The 27,264-nt window shown below is 35.8% G+C and overlaps 3 protein-coding genes and 1 non-coding gene across 5 annotated transcripts; 2 read left to right on the top strand and 2 right to left on the bottom strand.

Annotated features, from left to right (window-relative positions):
• LOC113738064 (COBRA-like protein 7) lies at positions 1-3,237 on the top strand. The gene is made up of 2 exons (XM_027265228.2): positions 1-724; positions 1,731-3,237. Exons 1-2 carry the CDS (start codon positions 187-189, stop codon positions 3,143-3,145), a joined length of 1,953 nt encoding a protein of 650 aa, XP_027121029.1. The 5' UTR covers positions 1-186; the 3' UTR covers positions 3,146-3,237.
• Positions 3,238-4,471: 1,234 nt separating this feature from the next.
• On the bottom strand, positions 4,472-8,328 carry LOC113738065 (two-component response regulator ARR2). The gene is made up of 6 exons (XM_027265229.2): positions 7,953-8,328; positions 7,322-7,474; positions 6,859-7,245; positions 6,374-6,450; positions 5,097-6,254; positions 4,472-4,988 (listed from the first exon to the last, which is right to left on the bottom strand). Exons 1-6 carry the CDS (start codon positions 8,131-8,133, stop codon positions 4,917-4,919), a joined length of 2,028 nt encoding a protein of 675 aa, XP_027121030.1. The 5' UTR covers positions 8,134-8,328; the 3' UTR covers positions 4,472-4,916.
• An 8,871-nt stretch (positions 8,329-17,199) lies between these two features.
• TRNAT-AGU (transfer RNA threonine (anticodon AGU)) lies at positions 17,200-17,273 on the bottom strand. The gene has a single exon. It is a non-coding gene; the product is annotated as a tRNA-Thr (tRNA).
• A 5,660-nt stretch (positions 17,274-22,933) lies between these two features.
• Positions 22,934-26,622, top strand: LOC113736884 (protein DEHYDRATION-INDUCED 19 homolog 7-like). 2 transcript variants are annotated; one of them, XM_027264078.2, is made up of 5 exons: positions 22,934-23,237; positions 23,830-23,963; positions 24,610-24,687; positions 24,997-25,259; positions 26,238-26,622. In XM_027264078.2, the coding sequence occupies exons 1-5, from the start codon at positions 23,177-23,179 to the stop codon at positions 26,344-26,346; spliced, it is 645 nt and encodes a 214-aa protein (XP_027119879.1). In that variant the 5' UTR covers positions 22,934-23,176; the 3' UTR covers positions 26,347-26,622. The 2 variants fall into 2 exon arrangements, with proteins under 2 accessions (XP_027119879.1, XP_027119878.1); XM_027264077.2 differs by having other exon boundaries at positions 23,038-23,237; positions 23,815-23,963; positions 26,238-26,523.
• Positions 26,623-27,264: the final 642 nt, after the last annotated feature.

Below are 27,264 nucleotides of genomic sequence, written 5' to 3' on the forward strand. Positions count from 1 at the left end.
CATTTCCATGATGAGATTAACGCACACTCCCACACGCTAAGAAACACGCACAATGTACTAGTAGTAGTAACTCAAACTCTAACGCTGTTCCTATCAATCATCCCTTTTACTAGTTCAAAACTTCAAACAAATATATCCCTCCCAGAAACTTTTCTTCCATCTCTAAAAGAAAAGGAAAAGAAGAACATGGCAGCCACGACCACCACCACCACCAGCACCTGTTTTCTGTTTCTGTTCATCTTGTCTCAAGTCCGGGCCCAACCCACGGCGCCGTCACCCGCCGCGGATGTCTGCAACGGAGTTTTTCTCTCCTACACTTTCACGTCGTCTCGGAAAATCCCACCCACGCTCAGATCCGTCCCGGCCCGACAGCCATACCGCTTCCAGTCTACCCTCCATGTTCTCAACAATGGCCTTCAGGAACTCAAGTCGTGGCGGGTTTTTGTTGGTTTCCAGCACGACGAGTTCTTGGTGTCTGCTTCTAACGCTGTGTTAGCAGATGGAAGCTCTTTGCCTGTGGGTGTGGGAAATGGGACCGTCTTCGCGGGTTACCCGAATTCGGATCTCAAGACTGCCATTGAAACAGCTGGAGATCAGACTCAGATGGGTGTTCAGGTCGATTTGGTCGGGACCCAGTTCGGTGTTGGGTCGCCTGATGTCCCTATGCCCCAAAACATCTCTTTAGTCAATGATGGTTGGCTTTGCCCGAAACCCAGCACGCAAGGTAATATATACATATATATTTTTTGGCCTTGAACATTTATGGTTTAATCTTTCTTTTTTTTTTAAAGAAAAAAACAAATTATGATCATTTTTAGTAGGAATTAATCAAATTAAGTTACTGGGTTTTAGTTGTCTCCCTCTGTTTTGGAGTGATTTGGGTTTTAGTGGGTGGTTGCTGAGGAAAGTGCTGAAGATTGAATAAAGATTTGATTTTTATGTGCTTTTGCATTGGAAAAGAGATGATGTTGGTAGGCGGGAGAATCATAGATTTGTGTTCTGTGTAGGATTTTTATGTCTTTGTAGCATGATATGAGGAATTATGAAATCCTATTTATTAGGAATTTTCCCGTGATTTTTGGCTGTTATTGGTATTTGGGGCTGCTTCCTTATAAGCTATTTAATTGTGGTTTGTTTTATACGGTTTGGGTACTTCTCCGCAAATTTATACATGCTAGTTTTGTTCGGACTTTCATATTTTCATTTCCTTGTTTCTAGAACGGCTTTGTTGGCATTTTAGCTGATGCCCTTTCGTAGTTTGTCTGATTTTACCACATATATTGACACAAAGCCATATAGGAGGACTCGAAGAAAATCACTCCACGAAAACCGTACGTATATCAAATTATCATTCCACTCAGCATTCTGATTCATAAATCGTAGTAAGTAGACTTCCACCAATAATCTGAATTAAGGCTTGTAGTTGAGCTGTGCAAACTTTGTCATTGATTTTGAAAAAAAACATATTACGACACCGAGTACATCTGCGAAACGGCATGTCTGCACTTGTCATGGTCATGTATTTAGAATTGAAGGAAGAGGGAAGGAGAGATTAACTCTAGTCATCTGATATTATGCAATGTCTGGAATTAAGGGCTTATGAGTGAGTAAACAGTTGACTCGCAGATTTGTGTTGGCAAGTTTCTTGGCTTCAAAAACTGTCACGCATTCATTATTACTGACATCATCCATTGTCTTGAGGAATTTCTTGAGCTTTTTATTTTTTTCAGGAAAGAATGTAATGCAAGTATGTTGCACCCAAGATTCAAAGTTTAAGGCCAATGTGACAACTGAAGAATTTCTTCCTCGTCAAAATGGTGATCTGACAATCATGTATGACGTAATCAGAACGTATGACTCTAATTACTGGGCACAAGTTACGATCTCCAACCATAATCCCCTTGGCCGTCTTGATAACTGGAAATTGAGCTGGGACTGGATGAGAGATGAGTTTATCTTTGCAATGAAGGGTGCATATCCTGCAGTGGTTGATACTTCTGAATGCATCTTTGGCAAACAGGGTCAGTTTTATCGAGACCTTGACTTTTCCACTGCCCTGAATTGTGAGAGAAGGCCAACCATAATTGACCTGCCTCTGGCAAAGACTAATGACACAAATCTGGGGATGATACCTTTTTGTTGCCGGAATGGGACAATTTTGCCACCATCTATGGACCCAAGCAAGTCAATTTCGTCATTCCAGATTAATGTTTTCAAAATGCCACCGGATAATAATCGTTCCCAGCTAAATCCTCCACAGAACTGGAACATCACTGGCACGGTGAATCCTGATTACCAGTGTGGACCTCCAGTACGGGTAAGTCCCAGTGAATTTCCAGACCCAAGTGGGTTGCTCTCAAATACTGCTGCCGTTGCTAGCTGGCAAGTAGTCTGCAATATCACACAACCAAAGGGAGCAAGCCCAAGATGCTGCGTATCATTTTCTGCTTACTACAATGAATCTATCATACCATGCCAAACATGTGCTTGTGGTTGCCCTTCTACTAGTACTAGTACATGTAGTGCCAAGGCTCCAGCTCTCCTCCTGCCATCCCAGGCTCTCCTCATTCCTGTTGAAAATCGAACTCAGCTGGCCAAGGCTTGGGCTGGTCTTCACCATTTTCCAGTGCCAAATCCACTGCCTTGCGCAGATAATTGTGGTGTCAGCATCAATTGGCACGTGGCTACAGATTACAGTGGTGGATGGTCTGCACGTATTACAATTTTCAACTGGGACGATTTCTCTTTTCCTGACTGGTTTGCAGCAGTTGAATTGGACAAAACTGCTTCTGGTTTTGAAAAGGTTTACTCTTTCAACGGAAGTACCTTAAGTGGTGTCAACAACACTATTGTTATGCAGGGTATGGAAGGCTTGAATTATCTGGTGGCAGAATCGGATGGAGCTGACCCGCAGAAGGATTTCAGAGTGCCCGGGAAGCAACAGTCAGTTATCTCATTCACAAAAAAGAATATACCAGGAGTTGACATTGCTGGTGGTGATGGATTCCCCACTAAAGTTTACTTCAATGGAGAGGAATGCTCCCTCCCCAGAATACTTCCAACCAATAATTCCTACAGGATGGGCTCATCCATTATAATCTCTCTCATTTTTGCCCTTGCAGTTTTCTTGTTTATGCAGCAATAACAATGGATTAGGTGTGTGATTCATTGAGAATTGTGCTGCTCATTCGTTTATTCTTTTATTGGTGAATCAGCTGATGACGTACCAATTGGTCAGTGTTCAGTGTTTCGGTGAGAGAACTTCTGCATTCAACCATCGGTAGACGTACAAATTGCTGCTACAAATTTGGTTGTCGATTCTCAATGGTGAATGTTGTGCAGAAAACCATACTTGGGCTCGCAGCCACCACATTTAGCTTCCATACCATGCTTTATAGTTTTGTACAATTCATGTTTATTCGCTTATATCATTATCTCCTGAAAGTGCATTACAGTGATTTTTTAATTATTTCTTTCTCTAGCTTCTTGAATTACCAATGCAACTTGAATGAGAAAAAGGTTGGGAAGCAAAAGGCAAAATGTTGGCTTGTGAACTTCACCGCAGGATTCATTTTTTGGCTGTTTAACGGACTAGCTTAGGAATGGACAGCTACGGATTGATTTTGGGCTTGCGCTCTGATACGTTTTTGCCATTACTTGCCACATCGTAGCAATTCCGTGAGCGTATACAAGGAAATAGTCTTGGGGTTGGGGCAAAATCAGGCTCTAAGTTTATTGAAAAACAAATATGAAAGACTCAAAAATTGGTATCACAAAACAGAGTGAATGTGCACCATTGGATTTCTGAACAGAAAACAAAAGAATTTTGTTATTCGTTAGATATATATAGTATACCAATAGCGTACGCTGGAAGGTAGAATTTCTACCAATGATTTGGTTCTAGCATCAATTACTTGCGGAATATACCCACAAATGTGGAGAACTTCTGACTGAATTGGTTGTTCCACTCTACTAAACATTGTTTGGAATGCCAACCTTTGGCAGAATTATTCAGCCTTATTAGTATTCTTTCGTTCGAGTTCAAAATAACAATGGAAACAAGCTAATTATTCAACCTTATTATTCTTTTTGAGTGTGTTTGGATTGTACCTTACCTTATTTACACACACTGACTTGCTTGCATCATTGACACATTTTCGAATCATCTTTTTATCTCACATACATTACATAAAAAAAATTATTCCAAATAATCTCCTATCTAAAATATTAAGCTCATCATTCCCAACAACATACTTAGATCTAGTGTGACGATATTAAGGCTTGAAGACCATGATCAATAAGAACGACATGAAAATCCCACAAACCAATGAAGAGATTCATTTCCATCAAATAATTATTGAGTGATAAGAACAATTCGATAGTATGAAGGAGTTGGCTTATAAAGGCTTAGAAACACAATCTAGCACGAAAACAATTGGGAAGAACATCAAACAAAATCTGTACATAATAATTGATTCCAAAAGGAAAAAGCGAAAAAAAATTCCTTATTCGAATTATGAAAGGGCTCAAGTTTGATAAAAATACGAGGAAATTATCCCCAAACCAAAAAGACTTGCAACCAGAATGAAAAATACCAAAGCAAGTGCCTAATTCTAGCTACAATCACCTACCTAAAGCCAGTCAAAATTTTGCATGCATGCCTTTGCACATCATGCAGCAGTGTCAACACATTTCTTCACCTTACCCCGGCTGATTCATCTGACTACATTCTTCCGGCTTAACCTCAAAAACAACCCTTAAAACCTATTCACGCCAAGTAGTCAAAACCAAGATGTTTTCCTTTTGAGTGAACTAGGAGCTGAATCTCCTAGCCGAATGGAGATCACTTACCTCTAACAACAACTATATACACCATTAACCACAATCTTTAAACCATCTACACTAGAGATGAGGCATCATACTGGGAGATTATCCAAAGGATAACCATCAAATCCAAATTCACTTTCCACTGATCCAATGCCTTCTTGCTGTTACAAAGCATAAAAAAGAAGTGAGTTATCAAGCCAATGGCTTGTGTATAACATTTAATACTTTCAAAAACAAGCTGCAAAAAGGAAAGGCAACATCAAACTCACTTGTTTAAGAAGAGCACTCATGAGGTCCTCCTGGCCAAACTGTTGAGGGAAGAGGTTATTTTGGCAACCAGAATCTGGAAGCCTTTCAGCCTTAACCCTTAGAGTATTGTCAGCTACAAATGAATTGAATTGTTGCCCAAATTTTGAATTGTTACAATGTGCACCTTCCCCAACTGAGAAGATTGCATCCCCAATAGACACATTTCTATCTTTCTGGCTAGAAGAGAAGCCTTGTTGAACAAAGCTTGATGGCGAGATATCTAGGCTTCCTTGTAAAGCTGAATGTTGGGAGGCATCAAAGGTTGACCCAACATTTTGCATACCCCAATCCTGGGCTTTATGTTGTTGCAATTCATTGAATATATCATAACTATGAATAAAGCCTCTCGATCCTTTTACTTCTGAACTGACCTCTTCTTGAATGATTCCCTTTGATGTTAGAGAGGAAATTCCAGAGTTACTTGCCTGAGCAAAACTATTACCGGGCAATTCTGCACTTTTGTTAATGGAAAAATCCACCAATGATGATGCTTGGGACACTGGGTTGTAAACTGCTCCACGAACATTGTCAACAATACCATTTCGTGATAGGACTCCACTATGCATGCCATTTGACAAAATAGGTTGACCTATTGATGATTGAAGCCTAGGAACATGATTACCTTTATTTTCATTCAACATCTGTGTCCTGGACATCGGGTGAGACATCTGTACTAGTAAAGAGCTACTTTGGCTTGCCTGGGGATTCACTTGCATATTAAGGCCACCAAATGTTTGGGCAGATTGGTTCAAACTTGCTAGTTGTTTCGGCTCCATGTTTGTCGGGATTCCATGAAGTAAATTTATTTGCTTGCTATTATTGTTCAATTGCTGCTGCCCATCTCCAAATCTTAATTTTGGTGTTTCGAAGCTAAAGAGGTTCCGTTGGTCAACCATAGGCATTGATATGGAATTTTTTGTGGTAGGCCTACCAAGTGCTTGGAGCGAAGCAAGACTCTGTGCCGGAATATGACCAGTGGCAGCAAGAGCTTGAAGATCAAGCCCACCAAGTGAGGACATGGAAGCGAAAGTTGCTTCAGGAGGTCCCATAAAAGAACTATTGAGTCCATTCTGGTGTGATGATACACCACTCAACCTTCTTAAATAGAGCCGATATTTCTGCACATCAGATAATTAATTTAAGAACACGTGTTATGATCAAAATTTAATTCATGTGATAATTCATCCATCAAAAGAATTTTGGAGCAGAAAGCACACGAAACGAAAGGTCAACATACTTGAAGGTGGCTTGCAACATTTTCTCTTGTCAATCCAGGGACATTCATCAATTCCAAGATTTTCTTTGGAACGGCCTCTGCATTCATGCAGCAATATCAAAAGAATAAACACAGTAAAGATTATAAAGATAAGTCGTGAAACTTGAACCTAGTAGATAGCTTATCAAACTTTTACCCAACCATTTGGAAGCAATATATTAAAAAGTTCTGTCTAACCACAAGGCAGATATGTGACAACGATACTAACCATCACTATCACTATCAGCACATTATAGAGATTTCAAATGAATGTGCAAAATAAGATTTGAAAATTTATCCAACTTTTCAATTCTAAACGGCAATGGAGGACGACATCAATTCAATGGTGAATAATACAAATACCAAACTTATAAACTGATGGAATTTGCTAGAATAAAATAATTGAGAAATAAAACTTTTGTACAATTCAAAGATAATAGGGGGAAAGAAAGGTAGTTGGTTCATACTATCAATTCCAAGTTGATTAACAGCAGCTACGAATTGTTGGTGTAGCTCAACTGACCAAACAACACGTGGTTTTTTCAATGAAGATGTATCATCCTTTTCCTCAGGTTCATCTTCCTCGTCCTTTCTTCTCTTTGAGGTTTTCCAGTTTCCTTCCGTTGCTGATGATGAGTAATCAACATCCTCAAGTGGTTTCACCAGTCTTTCTCCTTCTTCTGCACTTCCTGATTGTTCAAAATCCTTGTCCTTCCACTCGTGCTTCCGTTTGCGAACCACATGCTGCCATATGTTCTTCAATGCCTCAATGCGGACTGGTTTGATCAGATAATCACATGCACCATGAGTAACACCTTTCATCACAACATTTTTACTGTCGTCCGCTGACATCACTGCAATCACATAACGTGATGTCAGAATTTCAATCGAGTTGAAATCAATCCAATCCAAATGAAAATGGGTACTTACTGATAACAGGCAAGTCCATCTCGAGACCAACTTGCTCGAGCAGCTTAAAACCATCCATATCTGGCATGTGAACATCGCTTATTACTATATCATACCCATTTCTGTTATCCCTTAGCAGCTTCAATGCAATCTCAGCTCTATTACACTTGGTGACTGCAAATCCCAAGAACATTCAATTTAATTTTCAAGCAATTTCAAATCAATACATCCAACCAGATAACATAAATAGATCAAGAAACTTTATTTTCAATTTTTTTTTTAAAAAAAACAATGGAGGATTTTGCACACAGCATAAGAGATCCAAAACTAATTCACCCCACCAATATTGTTCCATAAAAACAACCAAAAGTCCCGCTAAAAATTGAATCTTTACGCTGCCCTGCATTTCTATTCAGTGAAAACAAACTAAAGCTTCACATCAAGGTTGAATCTTTCCCACCGACGTATGATTTGGAAGTAAACAATAAAAATGACCAGGTTTACTAGTGTTATGATAGTTCACTGAAACCTGGACTACCCAAATTTAAGACTTGGGCTCCAAATATAAACATAATAGAATAGAAAGCAACCAAAATTGAGACAACTAGAACCAATCAAAATCAAATTAACAAGCTTTATTTATGGTCTATACCTTCGTAGAGGCAGTTTCTGAGCATCTTTTCCAAGATCCTGAGACAAGTGGGATCATCATCAACAACCAGAACCCGCAGGCCCGCCGGAAACTGGTCGGAAACCACATCACCGGACTTCAATGAAGCACTAGAGCTGGGAGCAGACATGGCTTTTGCAGTTTGACCACCACCAAGATTCATGTTCCTAATCCAACCTTCAATACTTATATTCCTCACATACAGTGATTATAAACACTTAAGCCACACAAAAAATCACATATTTCAAGCTTACGAGGATTCAGAATTTTGTGAAAGCCAAGTTCAAGAGAATATCTGTGATAAAACACAAGAGAGAGTGAGAATTTTAAGGGAAAGATTTTTTTTTTTCCTCGGGAGAGAGAAAAGGAAGAGAGGGAGGAAAAATGTGGAGAAGTATTTATATTGGATGCTAGTTGCATGTGCATATGTGTGCAATTGAGAATGGAGACATATTGTGGTTACGCTATAAGAGTTGAATACTATATATTTATTAGGATATTGTGTGCTCCAATTTATTTTGATTTTTAAATTTTTTTAGTATTTGTTTGTTATTTGAGGGGTGGGTCAACCCGAGTTGAGTGCGAGTTTGGATACAGCTCACGTATGAGCTTCACAAACCCCACGTCCAGCTCAAATCATTTTATAGTACATAGGTGTTATATCCTCCAACTGAATGATGATTGTGTTACTTTAAGTAAACTAATTGGGGGGTGTTTGAATATGGTATTATTATTCAAAATAATTATCATAATATTTTGTATAATGTGATGTATGTGAAATAAACAAAACGTGTCTTGTGATGCAATCAAAATAATATTTGAAAAAAATTGTGTATCTAAACAAAAAGTATGCAATCAAAATATGTTTTCTTGCAAAATTTGGGGATATTGTTATTACAATTTTTTTAAGGAACTTATTCACTAATTTATGTGAAATTGGGTTAGTAATTATTTTAGGAAACATGTTTAGTTTGAATTGCAAACTTTGATTGTTTATGTTCTAGTACATATATTCTCACTTTTTAAGAGTTCACCAATTTATGTGGTAAAATAATAATCAAGATTTCTTTTTTTCCTTTTTTTTTTAAACCCTCGTGCTCTTTCCCCGCACTCAGATTGCGAGACACAGAGTTCAAACTTTGAACATAACCGAAATTCAAATTATATGTTGTTGCTTATATTTAGCATGTGGTTGTTAAGGATCATAACATATCAAATTTTGGAAAATCAGCAAATTTGGGAGGATCATAGAAATCTTTTCACCGTAAATGCAAGGATCATATAAATCTTTTCATCATAAAGCCATTTATAATTTGATTGTTTGGTAAATCTTTGTTGATAGGTAAATATTTACCTTCCCCAATTGACCCATCCGTTAGTTAGTGTTTTAATTTGAATTCTTCCCTTATTTCAGAACATTTAATTTCACATTTAGTTATCAAATAAGCAATATTCTTTTTTCCCTATGAAAGTTTAGTACTTTTGTGAGTTTTGGATACATTAATATTTAACATTATTATTTTTACCAAAATAGTCCGCATCAATATGCATATCAACGGACGAGGACAATATCCTTGTAATTTTTTCTAAGTGAGACATTTTAAACCGTGGTTCTCAAAATCAGAAATTCAGATTTAGATTAGGTCACAAATTACAAAAATCAACATTCTTAGGTTAAAAACTCATAAGGTTTTAACAAATGTAAAAATATAGTCTTTTATTTCCTTTTAAGGCAAACATATGGAAAAATGTGAAAAAAATGTTAACCCAAAAAGTTAAGTTTTTCAATGAAATAACACTTTGTCATTGTATTGTAAATGTTCAAGCACCATACTCTCTGGATCAAGACTAAAAAGAACGAACTATTTGGCAAATCTCATCGTAATATCGTGAGTTGAAATAATTAGTCAGCAGAGCTGACAAGCATGCACAAATATTTGTGAGGCTACAATTATTTTATCTTATTTTTAAAAATATTTGTGGAGTTTTAAAATGCAATTTTTATCTGTTATTTAGATCCGTTGTATCCATTTTTTAGATATATATTTTTTTTTGTTGATATCTTTGAATATTTGATGATGTAACTTCTGCCGTTAGTGTAGATTTTAATTAAATTATGATGTATTATTAATAAAAATTCTAGAAAAGTATTCAATTGGGGATTGAATTGTAATTTTGGAGTGTGAAGTGGTATGATCAATATTCTACTAACCATATTTTAAATTTTACAAGGGATAATAAGATTTTACGACAGGTAAGTGTTTCAATGCATTTAGAACAAGAAATGGAAAGAGGATAACTATGAATTTCTCCGACTGACAAGGAAAATTGAAGACATGGTCAAAGCTAAATCAGTAAACAATCAGTACAGTAAATCTGAGAGACTACATAGGCTACCAACCAACATGTGCAATTGAAGTTACATAAAGTACGAGGGGAATTACTTTATAGACTAACAAAAGCAAATGCTAGAAGTCTCCTAGAACCATATTGGAATTTTCTTTTAACTTTCCTGAGTTTTATGACCGGTAAACCTAAATAATCCTTAAAATGCCAGAAAATTCCTACTTAGTAAAGCATATTAATTTATTAAACGCAATACACACACATGTATATATATGCATAGGACAGGGAAAGTAACAAAATAGCAATGGTGATTTTAAACGCCTAAAAGCCTCTTGACTGAAGGTTTTTTAGCATAATGTCAGACCTAAGGGATGAGACGAGACCATAATATATATGCATATTTCTTTCGAGTTGAATCTTGAATTTACTCGAGTTCTGAAAAAGCTTTCTGCAATATGGCATTCTTTATTATTACTGGTTAATAAAGGTTAAAGAAAAGTACTGGTACTACTCGCTGATTCCCGTGAAAACCCTATACAACAAAGCGAATCCAAATAGTACATTACAATTACAATTTCTGAATCCAAATAGTTACTCGATATTTGTATCATTGAACAATCTTTTTGTTTCTTTTCTTCAGCTCTTCTTTTCAAGCATGTCTTCTGATGGTGGCCATTCTTCGGTACTCTCCTCCCCTTGTTTTTGTTTGTAGCATGTACTAGTAGTACTTTTCTTTTTTTTTTCTCCCTATTTTCTCTCTCTTTCTCTCTCCCATATGACTCTTTTCATGTTTTGGTGCCTCTTTTTTCTTTAGCCCTTTTGTATATAGACTTGGTCTTCCCCTCTGTCGCCACTTGTTCGTTCCTCAAAAGTTTGGATTGATGCAATCGTGGAGGCCTATCAACATCTTGTTCTTAAACATTCGTCCTTTTCCCTTAATAATAGTGGATGATGGTACCTAAATCCGTTGAATTTTATCCGCTCTGATTTTACAGCACCCCTTTTCAGGAAATAAAATAATTTTCACAGATGAGCCAACGTTCATCCATGTTATGTTCCACTTGCAGTAACAAAGCCACGAGCAGTGTATACCAATCAGTACGTGTCAACTGTCAACTGTAGTTGGGGCGTGCCACGGCTTGCTTTTGTTTTTTTTTTTTCCTTCTGTTGATGCGGGGTGTGTCCCAATTTTGTTAGACTAATCACCCTGCACCTGAAGTACCCCACCCCAAAGAGCACCCAGACGTTAAGAGAGGTTCAAATCCTGAACCTTGGGACTTGAACGAGACTACCCAAGATCAGGTGATCTAACTCCGAAGGGCTTGTGCCACGTCTTGCTATTGACTCAAGAAACCGCGTGTGAATTTAACATCAATTTAAGTAATTTACCAATGGGGAAGCAAAAAAAAAGTAAGTCTTTCTCTCATGCTAGCTAGCCAAAAAAAAAAGATTTGATCTATAGTTTTTTTTTTGACAAGTAGTTTAAGTAGCATCAGCAATATGAACTAGACTGGTCTTTAAATTAAAATATTTCAACCTGGAATGCGTAAGCATAAAATCTCAACTAAGATGTAATGACAATCAATGGGTGAAATGGATAAGAATGGCGAGGTGATGTAATCTTGTACTAAGACATATGGTACATTTTTGTATGTAATTCTTCTTCTTCTTCTTGGTTCGTTTGTTTGAAACTTTAAAAGTTAATAGATAGACAGAGAGAAAGTAGTTGTGGACTTCCAAAGTATATTCCGTGGAACCTTTCCTCCCTTCCAATGAATAATAAACTAAAGGCACGCCATCGCTTTCCCAGTTGAAGGCCCTCTATTGCGGAATTGGTTCCATACTCACTTCAACAAAAAAAAAAAAAAAACGAGTTCTTGGGGGGACTAATTAGTTGCTCTAAATAATCAATAATCAATTTAAATATTCTAACCATCCGGATGAATAAACTTGACCAACTACAAACCGTTATCAGCAAGGGTCTTGGTTTTAGCACAACCGCTGGCTTTTTTTTACTTACTTAAATACTTGCTTTCATCTTCTTTTAATGAATCCATTAATTATTTGATTAGTCCCATATTTTAGTTGCTGCTTTAAGAGGCTTTTTGGCCTTTTGGTGGAGGGAGAGATGCTTTTAAGGAAAAACGAATATTATCATATGCAACTAGCAAGGATGACCGACCGAGCATTGTTCCACGCGCGAATTAAACTAATCGTTGATGGGGAGTGGGTCTCACGGCACGAGATCACGACACGTGGCATCCGGCGGAAGTTGAAGGGAAAAGTCTACGAGGCTGCTTTTTTTCCGACCTCTTTTCTTCTTCAACAAATGTAGTAATGTTCCCTTGTGGCTCTTTTGCCTCTGGCTCTGGAATGATTGGTGCCATCCCATTATCTCGTTTCAATGCCCTTTCTTCTGCTCCGGGCCTTTAGCCTTCTTCAGTTCAGTTGGCTGCTGATGAATATACCCGTCGTCACTTTTTAAATGCATGCCTGTGTTAATACCAAAAAAAAAAAAAAGGCCTGACACATATATTTTATAAATTAATCTTTTGTTCGGTGACACGATATATACACTAGCAAAGTTAGATGCACATCGAATATACAAAATTCATATTAAAATTTAACTAACATCCATCCAAATTCGATAGTGTATTAAAAATAAAAATCAACGCATGTTTTATACAGTAATTTTCTTTTTTCCGTCAAGGGTTCTTGCGTTCTCAACTTAAAGCATGCTCTTTGAGACTTGACTACTCTTCATTGTCTTAAGTATTTCTTTAATTTGCACGAGAGAAAGAGAGAGAGGTCTTTGTTTTTTTTTTTTTTTTTTTTGGTGAGTGGATTCCTGCTTCATGTTAGAGGATGCACGTTAGGCCTTAGGTGCATGTTAGAGATGGTACTCACGTTTGCATACTTGAAAATTATTATTAACCAAAAAAAAAACTCCATCGAGTAGGCGTCAATTTGTTTGGTAATATTCAACGCAGACTCTTATGTCTTCGTGCACCTCATTAAAGATGGTAACGTAACGCTACAAAACAACCAGGATTCTCATCGTTGCACGTAATGGATCGTAAACGAAAACATCCCATGTTCGAGATTCGACAATGATTCAGTCCTCATTGATTCCCCGTAATCCTGTTGAATCATCTCCTCAAAATAGATTAGAATAGTAATAAGAATAGGTGTAGATGATGACAATTGATAAAAAAAGAATGTGGAAACCAAAACTGGCCAATAAAGTTGGCTGTTTCCTTGGTTAATTACAGACGTAATTATATATGATAGAAAATAATTAAGCCATGTTTTGGGCTAAAGAAAAATTAATTGAGATGGATCACGATTTCAGGTAACATGATAGCACAGCAAATGCCAATAATAATAGTTTGTTATCTCGCGGGAAGTCAAAGTAGACGACTCTGCCGCACTCAATGTGGATGAGTGGTGCCGGTGCGACAGGACAGGAGCCAGGAGGAGAGACATTTGACTTCCAGGCTCCAGCTGGGCATGAAAACGAGATTTGCAGTTTGCAAGTGACATTTATTATTATTATTACTAGTATATATATATTGTAAAAAAGGAAAAGTGAAAATGATTTGCTGCTTTTGCGTTTCCACTCATTAAGCCGTTATGGACCAAACTTCTTAATTCCTACTCTATCTAGATGTTATGTAGCAGATGAACTGATTTTATTCAACTTCTAATTTCTCATGAAATATTTGTGTGAGAGAAAAGGAGTGGGGGCTGTCAAATCGGCACAATGATGAAAACTTTATAGTTTTTTTTTTGCATTATTTATTGTAACATTTTTTTAACGTAATATACGTAAAATAAAAATGTCATAGAAAAAATATATTTTACAAAAAATAAGAGTTTTTTTTTTTCCAAATTCTTTCCCTCAGTTCTTCTGTTATCTACTACGCGTTTGAAGGTGATCCAAGGACTTGTAATTTTGAAGTTAATTACTAGAGCAAACAGCAAAGAAATTTCCTGGATTGTCATAAAACGGTCCAAATCAGATGACCAGTTTCTCTCGATGTGCAAGCTGTACATGTAGACTGAAAGCCTGTCCACACGTGAATATTTAAGAATGAAGAATGAAGTAATATTGTCCAATAAATGGAGATAATCCTAATCCACGCAGATGTGCTGTTCTGTATTTGAAATTACGTACTGTTACAGTTGAAGTTACGACAAATCAATTTATTTGGACTTGAACTCCGTCAACTCATGAATCAAAATTCGGCGAAGCAAATATAAGAAATTATTTTGGTGGAAGATATTTGTCAGGATTGTTTTATACGTGCTCTTTTTGTCTAGTTAAAAATAATAAAAAAATCAATTAAGCTCTAAGATTAGCAAATATGTCTTGGGCATCACTTTAGACGAGGAACTCTAGTTTTTTCAGTGTCAATAACACTGAATATAAAGTCAGCTCGAACCTTTGCTTGCAATTATACATCTTTTGAAAGCAACACAATCAATTGTTATTTCGATAAAAAATTATTTGCTTACTCATAAATGAGTTGTAAAATAAATAAATAAATAATAAAGGAGGGCCGGCCAACAAATACCCGCATCCATACAATCCACATCATCAACCAACCAACCCAAGGACTCTCAATTCTCAAACAGACGTCAGACGTGTCGTGTTGGACGATTTACTTTATTTATTTATAAATTTTGGAGGCTGAAATCAAACGAACACGTGGTGCTGTCTTACTACGACTGTAACGGACCCCACGAGGCTGTAGCCCAGAAAAGACCCGAAGTTGTTTGGGGAGAAAGTGGCCCAAACACGGAAAGGCGTACTTGGATTGGACCCCTACTCATACTTAAACATTGGGCCCACAGTCTGCACGTACGTGTGGCTATCGGACGCATCCCTGTCAATCAATTCGGATCCTACGAAGGCAAGACAGAGACCTTTTCATCTTAGTGCGTCTGTGAAGATGGGAAAAATGGGTTAGGAGATGGCTCACTCGGTTACATTCGTTCGGCTCATTCATGTCCTTTCTCTCTCACTTTCTCCTTTTTGCTTTTTTTTTTTTTTTATTTGTTTAGGATTAACTTTTTATGGTGATATTAGTGTGATCTTTTTACACTAACGATGATAATGAATGTATATATAATTTGAATTTTAAATTTAAATTTATGTTATAGACATGATCTAATCATGTTCGTGTAAAAAAAAAAAATTACACTAACTGACAGACGATGTATGAAAGACTTACTCATTTATTTTTATGATACTCTATTTTATTTTATTTATTTATTTTTATGGCACAAGCTACAAAGAATGGGAATTGGGAGCGTAATTTTGTACACATCTATTGTCCCCAGCACAACATTTCAATTTTTTCTTCAAATGTAGATTGATTGGTTTGTGTGCCTTCACGGTTTTGAGATTATGAAAGTTTTTGCTGTTTCGACTTAAGTTTGAAGCACGTCTTAGAATTACATAGTCATATGCCAAGGATGAACATTCACATATATAAAGCCTCGAAAAGAAAAGGAAATGCAAATAAATGGTTCATTTCAAATCTGAAATTTGCTCGGACTGACGAGAACCGACGCCCAGTCTGCCTTTGCTTCTGGCTGGGCCCCTTCATTAGGCTTGACTCATACAAACTTTCATCTATGGTCCAAAACTCTCCAAATTTGGACGTTACATATTGGAACCTCATGCTTTGTTTGTTGAAGCCTGCAGGTATGACACACTTGGCTTTTTCTTTTTTTTTTTTTAAATTTTTTTTTCTTTTTAACTAAGGAGGAGCGAGATTTAAAAAGCAAAAAAAAGAAATAAAAATATGAATTAAATCCAAAACCTCGAAATCTTGGAATCTCGACTTCGACCAAAACCTCCTCGACTCCAATACACTTGGTCAGTGCAAACTGCAAAGGAGGATGATTTTTCTTGGGAACAAATTTTCATTGATCTTGGTTTGTCTAACTTGGATTGGTAACTACTATTACTTAGTACGTATTTTTTTATGACTATAATAATACTTTTATAATCTAATTTATCCTAATTTACAGGAAGGAGAGTTTAAAGAGACTGTGTATAAGGGGTTAATAGGTATAAGAATCTGACTAAATCAAAGGGGTGCTCCGACGCCTCTTTTGAATTTTTTTGGCTGCAAGTGGGATACATAGTACGTATCACTATTTACTTTTTGTGACAAGTTGCCATTGTATAGTTATGTTTAAGAGAATAGGTACGTTCATTGGGTAAGTACTCAAAAGAATAAGCATGAAAAAAAACAAAACAAAAATTAAAGGATAATCTAATTTCAATTAGTCTTCTTAAAATATCAGTTTAATCATCTCTGACCATAATTACGCTTCATCATAATTTGTTCTCGTATCCCAACTAGGACAAATCTTGTTATACCCCCATATATACATTTTTTGACAACTGTTAAACCCTCATATGAAAAAAAAATATTTAGCTGAAAGTGCAACTTATTCTCAGCTCTAAACATCTCAAGAAACTAGAAGAGTCACCATAATAAAGGAGTTCGTATGAGTGCATCACTAAAATTGGTAGTAGCATCCAAGTTCAAGTTCACAAGCAATAGAATATTTCGCTGTCTATTTCGCCCTCAATCTAACATCCAAAAAAAAAAAAAGTACACAGAATAATTCAATGCAACTCGTGAAAGTTTCTAAGAATTTGAGGCACTTCTTTCTGATTTCTGAACCAATAGTGCTATAGGAATCTATGTTTTTGTAATTTTTCCATCACCAGAGAGACTTCCTGCAGATACCAGGCACCATTCCCATTGCCTCGCCAGGGCAACAGCATGTGGAGAAAAGCTTCATAGGCCGTCTGGTTTCGGAAAAAGGTTAAAAAAAACTAAGAAACAGTCATATAATTTGCTCTCGTTGAGAGTCGAACTCAAGACCTCCCGCTTACTAAACGGGTGCTCTAACCAACTGAGCTACGAGAGCTTGTTTGGCTGTCAAAATAAAGAACATGTATTTTACTCCTTTCAGTAGCACTCGCTTCCGTCGTTTCATTTTAGCCACTCATGTTTCACTTTAAACATATTTCGCGCCCTAAGTTTTGGTTTCATCCTAGTTTTGTTCCCTAATCTTTGCTATTGGCATATCTTGTCAGTTATCTCTCTAATTGCCCAATTTGAGGACAACTAGGGACGTAAATGTTACAAGTGGTTGAAGCACACCCTAACATGTGTGCAGGTAATAAAAATTATATATTTTAAAATTATCTCTTTATAATATATTTTAACTAGTTTTGTACCCATTCGTTGAATGGGAATTGTCTAAAAATAATAAATTATTTAGTGTAGTTCATAAAAATATTTTCAAAAAATACAAACTTATTGTATAATCTATTATAACCTTTCTTAAATACATTGTTATTAAAAAATAGTCTTATAATGTATATTTAAACATCTAATTCAGTGATTAATAATTCAAAATGCAAAAATAAAAATAAAAAATCGACAATATGATGACATTCAAAAATTTGAAAATAGGGAAGATCAAATCTTGGCTGATCTTCTGTAAACAAAAGAATGGCCAACCCGTTACCAAAACATCAATTTTGGTACTTAATATAAATGGCTTAAAGGTTAATGTGAAAAGAAAAAAAACCGAGTGACATATTAATAAAAGATAATAATTCAGAATCAATCAAGTCACAGGAACATAGCAACCTTCTAAATCTGTTCATGGCTAATAGAAACCAAAACGAAAACATAAGATATATTTTGCTATTAAGTCAAAAATATAAAAAATCTAAATAGTCTGATGTTTATTGCATGACGTGAACTGCTGTATGACAATGAACTTGATGCCTTGCCATTTATGTAATCAATGACACCTTCTTGTTCTTTAGAAGCTTTGTATCAAAGTCTTAAAAAAAAACATTGAAAACTGCACAAAATTTTTTTAACCCCAGAAACCCAGAAAATAAAAAAAATTAATAAATTGTCAAAGGCAATTAAAAAATCGTGTGAAAACACATAGTTTAAAATATCACTTCTAAATCACTAACCAAAAAAGTAATATGTGTTCTACTTAAATTGAAGAGTGAATCCATAAATTGAAATAACAAATTAATTACAAAAACCTTGCCAGAAATAAAAACCAAACTGTAACTTTTGAAGAGTTAGAAAATTCAAATTCAATGACCTAACTATGAAAAAGGTGTAGGAAATTACAGACCACATACAGCGAGCATAAACAAAGTCCAAATGCGGTCCTTGCATTGAAGGGAATAAAAACGAAGTTCCAAATCTGGTCCTTGGATTGAAAAAAAAAATTTCCAAAAACATTGTGGAAAAGTGTAAACATCTGCACTGCTTGATAAAGTGATAAGTAATAGATTGATAACCATATATATGAGTAAAAATGTAGAGTATCTTCGATAGCGATAATCTGATAAAAATAATCTAATATTTGAATTGATATTTCGAACTTTGAGTTGAAGATGAGAGAGAGTTGAAAACATAATTCAAAATTATTTATACTAATCCCCTGGAAATTTAGGTTTGACGATTAGGGTGAAGGGAAAAAAAGTGAGAAAATGAAAGAGATAATTATGGAAGGATTATCTAGAATTGTAAAGTTAAGAGAAAAAAGAGAGATAGAATAGCGTAGGTTATTAGGGGGTTAACTCATAGAGTGCGTTGCACATACTTGCTATGTCGATAAGTCACGTAGGAAAGAGATAAACTAAAAGGATAAGGATGAGAATAAGACTTTATTATATATATATATATATATATATATATATATATATATGATTTATTAAGAATCCTATTAGGAAACTACTTGACTCTCGTTAAACCACGTAGGAAAGAGAAAACATGAAAGGATAAGAATGAGAATACGACTTTATTATATATATATATATATGATTGGTCAAATTCTTTTAGATAATCGTATGTAAAGATAATGGAAGTACATGAGTAGGTTATGTCGGAATTGGAAGTTAATACAAAAAAGTGGATAATCTCAATAAATAACCACCATTGATTCAAATGGTTCTCTACTAATTATGGGAAATTATTTTTAATAAACCTAAACAAATTTGTCCTTGTCATTAAAGATATATTAGAAATTTTAAAAAGTAACATTATGTATTAACACCACATAATGATGCTCTCACTTTTATTGTATTGTGTGAATATTCAAGTTAAATAAGAAGAATCCCTAAGACCCAAGTAAGTTGGTAGAGAAATTAGTCATTATGTAATCACTAGTTTGACTCTCAAACTTTTTTTTTCCCCTTCCCCCTTGTAATTTCTAGAATCTTTCTTATAGCCAAAAAAAAAAAAAAATGAATGAACAATAAAAGAATTCCCAAATTTTGTTTTTTACATAGTTTGTTATAGCCTTGAAGAGCAGGTACCAGAATATCTCTTTTACTCATGTTAAGAGATTTAGAAATAAACTGTATGTGTTTGGATAGTCATTATTTGCACAAAAGTTATTTGTTTGCATCATAAACATAATTTTCAAGTCACATTTTTTTTTTATTTTTCCAATAATCTTTCTATTTCACATAAAATTGCTACAATAATTATTCCAAATAAGATCTTAAATAAACTTAGATCTATCAAAATTTGTGTATTAAACTTTGTCATGATGTTAGGTGGAAAGAATCCTTTCCCTTATCATTGCTTGATGCAACTCAATCAGGACTTAGGGCAGTTGCCCAACTTATGTAAATCATAATGTTATGAATGATATAAAATGTTGCCGTTTTGCTAAAAAAAAAAAGGAAAAAATTCACTTTCTGACGTTACACACATCACATAACAGAAGGTATTATAATAATTCTTTCTGAAAATTGATATTCTCACTCCCTATTTAGTCTCTTGCACTCCAATTTACTCACTAAAAATATAACCTCCAAAGAGTGCTAGAGGTTAATTGGACGGTGCAAAATCATTTTTCTCTTTTGTTTTTGTTTTTTTTTTTTAAAGGAAAATTCAAAAACTCTTCAGAAAAGAAAATATAATCCAAACAATCTCTAAATCAGTAGTGAATTAGATCAAACATTCAAAAGCTAGCCTCCAGGGGACCAAATGCGCGAAGCAAGATCGAAAGGGAACCACTTTCCGTTGAAACTAGTCCACAGTACGAGAGGTTGAAATTGTGTCTGCGTCTGTGTTTTTCTTTCCATCTCTGTCCCCAGACCAGCTGTGAACTACAGCGTCAGGCATTCAAAAGAAGATAGGGAATCAAATGAGGCGGTGACATGGGCCGTACATTTCCAACGTCTCTTCAACCTTTCACATTCGGCCCATTCCGCAATCTTGGCTTCCTTCTTGGTAGCTCATGCGCCACAATTTTCTTCGTCGTCGTCGTCTTCGTCTCCCTCTTACTCCGGCATATCAGACAATTCTTTCGTGATTTTCTTTCTTAAATTTTTAAACAAATATAACTACATAAGTATATATTCTTTGTCTAATAAGTACGCACGTATGTACCATGTACATATGAATCTTTGGCCAGTGTATAATGTGAATATGCTTTTGGTATAGAGATTTTTACCTCTTTGCTAAATTTGTTTTGGAGTTAGAATTTGGCCAGTAATGCCATGATAGCATTCAGTGAGTGTTGGATCAATTGAAAAAAGCAAGCTAGTGGTAAATGCGGGAGAAGCCTAACACTCTATGGAGTGTGCTACTGTATAAGGGGGTGCGCGTGTCTCTCTCGATAGATAGAATATAGATAGACAGCTATCGAGAGAGAGAAGAGAGAAGCCTAACCCTCTATAGAGGGACGGGTACGTAACTGAAATGTTGCACTTTAGACCTTTTTTCCTTATCTTAATGAAGGTTGTGTTTGGATTGCATTTTCCGTCATTTTTCATGGAAAAATTACTGTAGCGATATATATATGAGAGAAAAAGGTGATAGGAAAATGTGATCACGGAAAACGATATATTTTCCGACGGAAACAAGCAATCCAAACAAGACATAGCTTTTGTTGAGAAATGCTTAGGTGTGGGCTCTTAGACTAGGGCCGAGGGAAAGTAGAAGCATTAAATTCATTTCAATATACAAATAGGGAAGTTATATTAAAATTATTGATATTTTAAAATTTTTTTTTTTTTGTAAGTGAAAGATTTTGAACAAAAAAACTTCTTACTTTTAATTTATTTCTCATTTTCACCTGATCCAACCCTCTCCATTGATATATTTGACCTTGGTTTGCTCTTTAGCAGCATCGTAACTCTAGATCATTGAAGGGCTTACAAAGTTAATTACTATTATTTACTTTTCAGAGGGCATCAAATAAAAAAAGGAAAAAAAAAAAACAGCTACGATGAGTGTCAGGACAGTCCAAAAGTATCAATTTATTAGAACGGTCAATGAATGAGCATTTTTCTAGATGATTTGGAGACGAAATAATTAGCGAACCAAACCAGGGAATTCCCATCAACTTATCGTGAGAGCTTAATAGTAGTAGTATGTCATATGACAAAATGGCACGACACTTGACTTGAGCAGTGAAGTGTTACTCTAATGGCAAATTTATAGTTAAAGCCAGAGCGTTTGATGATCAAACCGCATCAACTGAACTGTTGATCTCACTAAAAATTCAAAGGCAAAAGGAGTAATGGTCAAACACGTATTTTGGAACCAAACCCCCGACTCCGACTGATGACTATTGTTCTCTTGTCTTGTCGGAGCAACAACATGGAAAACAATCGTTCATCAACTTTATTTTAGCAAGAGAGGTGTAGGATTTAAAAAATTGGAAGGGGAACAAGGAAAGTTTAAATCTAAAACTTTAAATTCTAGGATTTCAATATTAACAATTAATACACTAGTCTCTTTTAAATTTTTTTTTTTAGTAAGTAAGAGGTATTAAATTCAGCACATTCTACTTAAACCTATAAAGTTATAAGTCAAGTAGAACTACTTAATCCAAGTAAGAGGTATTAAATTCAGCGCAGTTTACTTAATCTTACTTGATTGTACAATAAAGTTACAAGTCAAGTAGAACTATGCATGCACAAATTATCGGAGTTATTTGGTCAATTTGGATTGTAGTTGTCTGTAGAAATTTTTTTACATTTTTATTGAACATATTTTCACTCATTTTTCTTTTACCTTACATATATTGAATTATTATAATACATTTTTTAACAAAAATTTTTAAAAATAGCAATCCAAACGGATAGATGTAAATTATATTTTAAAGAAAATTCAAGAGAGGTCTCAATTTAATTACTATTCATTGGACTAATACACAATACACGGCAGTATAACATTAACAAAATAAGCTGGTTCTGCTTGAACTAACTATCTCTAAAATAATCAACTCGGTAATTTCAATCAGATGCTTCATCTCCAACGAGTAGTAGGTCATGGGATGACAAAGGCTACGTATACGTGTTTTTTTTTTTTTTTTTTTTATCCCAAGCCCACAAATTTTACAAGGCTAGTCACTCTTGTACGAGTCATCAGTTCGTGGAAGATGTGGATTTAGTAGAAATTAAGGGAAAAAAAAAACATGTTGCAAGTGGCACGTAAGGAAATGTCGCCAAACCCAAACCCAAACCCAGTTTTACCACCGAACCCGTATATAAACATTTGGACAATTTTCGTAACCAGAAGTTTGGTGGGGTGTTTCTCTCTGCTCTCTTCTCCATTTCTTGGAACCTTCATTTCCCTTCTTCTCCTTTTGTATCTATTAGCGTGCGCAAATTTTTATAGACATATATATATATATATTTATATTCTGTGCGAAGGTTGGAACATTGGAGAGAATATCTAGTTTAAGGATTCAGAACCGTAAGAACTTTTTATTTTTTCCAAGAAAAACTTTCCTTTTTTCCTTAAAGAAAGAAAAGAAGAAAAAAGAGAATGGACTCTGATTCATGGATTCGAATTGCCCCTTCTTCTCGACGATTCCAATCACGATCAGGTTTGTCTTAATTAAATTACTCCTTTTTCTACTCATTTCCCGTGTTCTTTTTTACCTGGAAATTGCATGGAAATTAAGACTTGCTGACTTTGTTTATTGATTCGTCAATCCTTTTTTTTTTGGGTGTAAGGAAAAATGTTTAGAAGGTTGAGAAGTTAGATGAAGTAGAAAATGTGACCTTATGATGTTTTTTGGTTCGGACATGAAGCAAGTTGAAAGTAAAGTTTCAAGCTTTTTTACTTTGTTCTGAAATTATTGTTCTTTTTTCTTTTCTTGTGCTCTTTATACTCTAATTGTGTACTTGACCGGTTTTGGCATTAGAGAATTGGTACTTGGGTTTCCATTTATCTTTTTATATCATGATATATGCAGACCGGCTTGTTATTCTGGGTCTTTTTCCTTTTTTAAGTAAAGTATTAAATTTCAGTGGAAATCATAACTTGGGTCTTTATTTGTTGGTGGTTTATTGGAGAAATAAGTTTAGTTTTCATTTTTTTTCAGTTGCTTGTTGCACATGTTTCTACTGTTATGTTTTTGTTGGGACTGGAAATGGTTGTGACTTGTAATGATTATGTAGATGTATACAATGTAGGAGAAGAGTATTATCAGGGTGGGGAAGAGGAGTTGCGACCAGAATTTTTGTGCCCTTTCTGCGCTGAGGATTTTGACATTGTTGGCCTCTGTTGTCACATTGATGAAGAGCATGCCGTTGAAGCCAAGAATGGGGTAGGTTCTGTTTCTTCATTTTATTGTTTTGACCCAGGTGTACAGTTTAATTCAGTTACGACGTATTACCTTTATGAAATTTGCAAAATGAAAGGTTTTTTGGTATTGGCCGATGGTAAGTTCACTAGCTGTAATTTCATGGTTCAGTGCGCAATTGGCCTCTGACGATTTGTGTACCAAGTTATTACTTTTTTTTTTTCTTTCTTTGGTGGCAAATAACAATGCTGCTTAAGAAGTTATCATTCAGTTTAGGGGATACTTGTTGTTATTGAGCATTCAAATGGGCCATTAAGAGCATGAAGAGTCCTTCCTTTAAACAAATAATTATCTTTCCATGGAAAAGTAAATCATGATCTCAAATGTCTGAATGATGTTAATTAGTGGTGAGGCTTGGAAAATATTTGTCATTGAATATTTCAAAATGAGTATAATATGATGATCTAGGTGACAGTCCAGTGGACTGAAGTGATGGCCTTGCTTGATTGCTTTCATTATTTATACTTAAAAAGAAGTGCTAGGATGTGGTGTGTCTTACTGATTCAGTAGCAAATTCACTTGATTGAAGGTCTTATGTGTTGCTTGCATCTGTTAATTTATCTTAGTTGTGTGTTGATCTACTTATATTGGAATAATATTTCAAATGCAGGTTTGCCCTGTCTGTGCAAAAAGAGTGGGGATTGATCTAATCGATCATGTTACCATACAACATGGAAATCTTCTAAAAATATCCTTTTCATTCTGCTATTTAATCTAATATTACTTGCAGTCTTTTAGCGCGCGCACACACACTCTCTCTCTCGATCTCGCTTGCACTTGCACTCTGTGTGTGTGTGTGTGTCTGTACGTGTGTGTGTGAATTTGTGCTGCATGTGTCTTTCTGTGTCTTTGTCTACCCTATGTCTAGAGACATATTCAAATGAATTTCTGTGTTGGGGAGGCTTGATAGTTTAGAAGGAATGTGAAGAATAGGACTAGTGCATTGGGTATGTATTTGGGATTCTTGGCCCTTTGCTTCTTCTTGACTGGTCATTACGTGCAACGCAAGAGGAGATACCGCAGAGGTGGATCTGGTACACCATTATCGATTTTAAAAAGGGAGTTGAGGGAAGGAAACTTTCAATCCCTCCTTGGTGGTTCCTCAAGCTTTATCCCTTCCTCTACTTCTCAACCTGATTCACTGCTATCTTCATTTATATGTAATCCACCAGCAGCTGATGAACCACTGACAGTTCAACCCTTCTCCTCAAGTGAAGCTCGCACCCAGTGGAATGGCTCTGCTGAGGACTTGTCTGAGAGGTATGAGCTCATGTATCAAAACATAATCATTAGTTACCGTTTTCTTGGACTTACGGTTCGATGTTTTTCTAATGATGAGAGCAAATGATTGGCAATGATGCATTAAGAACTCAAGTACTCAAGTATATCATGAAAGTGTCATGTCAATCGGATGATTACTTGAGCCTTCTTTTGTTACTTCAGCAGTAGCCTAATCATTTGTGGCTTTATTGTTCTTCATTTAGTTTTACTTTTAGAAACTTTTGCAGTTGAATTCTATGATTCTGCGTGAAGTCAATTACTGATCATTCACTATGTGCCGTAATTACATCCAAACTATAGTTACAATTTGGAGGGAGAATGATCCTGACGCCAAATATACAATACTTGATTTCTACAAAATCTAACCAACCTGTAATTTGTTCTTCTAAAAATGGTGGAAAAAGATTGTGACATTTATTTGAATGTTTATGATTGAAGCAATGAAGTTACAATCTACAATTCAACATGGTACAGAATGGTGGATGTTGATCAAGTCCTGGTACTTGTCTGAAAGAAAATATTTCTTCTTACATACGAAACAAGTAATGTCATTTTACTGTGAAGTGCTGCATTCAGTGCCCAATCAGTTTGTCATAGTAAGAAATTGGAATGTGAAAAGAATTGAGATTTAAAAAAAAAACACACTTGAAATCATGGACTTAGGGCGGCAGAAGGACCAAGGTTGGAAAATCTTGAAATTTATTTATATGGTGATGGATGTATTCTGTACTTCAATGTGACACTTGATTGGGCTTTGGCTTTCTTGGGTACTTGTTTGTAACACAACAGTTCTAGTTTCTTTGATATCATAACCAAGATTGTATTGCTTTTCCAGTTTCATCTCTCAGTACCAGGCAGTAGAAGAATTGCCATATGCAAAGTTTTTTATTTAATTCCGTAATACTTGTTAATGCATTTTACGATAGTGTTACTAAAAATCAAATTTTATGGTGGCAGGAGTGCACAGCCATCTCGGCTGTCAGAGAAGGACCAGGAAGAGAGGGGCCGGAAATGTGAATTTGTTCAGGGCCTCCTTCTATCAACTTTTGTCGATGATGATTTATAAGTATGCAGCAGCTGTGCTCATTATGTGCTAGGAATTGGAGTTCTAGGTGGAGAGTGTGGCCAAGAGAACATGCCACATTGTGTAATGGTTAAAAGGGTCTGTGGTTCATTGTTGTAGAGGTTATTATGTATTGTACATAAATATAGAGGAAACGGTGAAGAAGTGGCTTTTAGTTGATATGTGCTGTGCGGTCGGTCCTGTACAGGGCCTTTTGATCTTTTTCTTCGGTGTGTGTAAAATGATGATGTGCCCCAAATACACGGTTGCAACGAGGTAGACCTGGACCTCAAGCTAACAGCTTTGAGGATGAGGAGCAGATCCTTCATCCTCGGCTCCCAAATAGCCACCAATTAGAATGCTCTGATAATTTTTCTGCGAATCTAGGAACATTGCTTGCATTTGACCCTCGAAAAACAGGAGAAAAAAAGAGTAACAAATTATTGCATTGCTGGTTTAGTGAAGCCTGCATCAAGGCTGAAAGGGCCTAGTTGGGTTCCTTTTTGTCAGCTTTTCGATCGTTTGGCCTTCCTTACAGTAGTAACACATGCGACCGGTAGGTGGGACGTGGGAGAGGACAATTGTGTTCTTCAAAACCATCATCTTTTCCTTGGAAAAAGATTTGGAAACTTAAAATCCAGGCTTGATTCGAGCAACAACAATCTTTTATCTATCACTTCCGTACCATGGATGCCAAAAGAAAAAAAAAAAAATCCATCCGGTTCGCACATTCCCCGTGACGTACAAGACATTGAGGCGACAAGAAGAACGAAGATGGATCAGTTCAACATTGTAAACAAGAAAATCAGCACGCACCAATTCCTAAAGTTGGTAGTAACTACTAACTGGCAACATTAGAATCATCGAATGTTACAAGCCAGGTCTATACAAGTCCTACAAGCTATTCGTCATCGTCAGAAA

The sequence above is a fragment of the Coffea arabica genome, chromosome 3e (genome assembly GCF_036785885.1).
Source record: "Coffea arabica cultivar ET-39 chromosome 3e, Coffea Arabica ET-39 HiFi, whole genome shotgun sequence".
In the NCBI taxonomy this organism is placed as follows: Eukaryota; Viridiplantae; Streptophyta; class Magnoliopsida; order Gentianales; family Rubiaceae; genus Coffea; species Coffea arabica.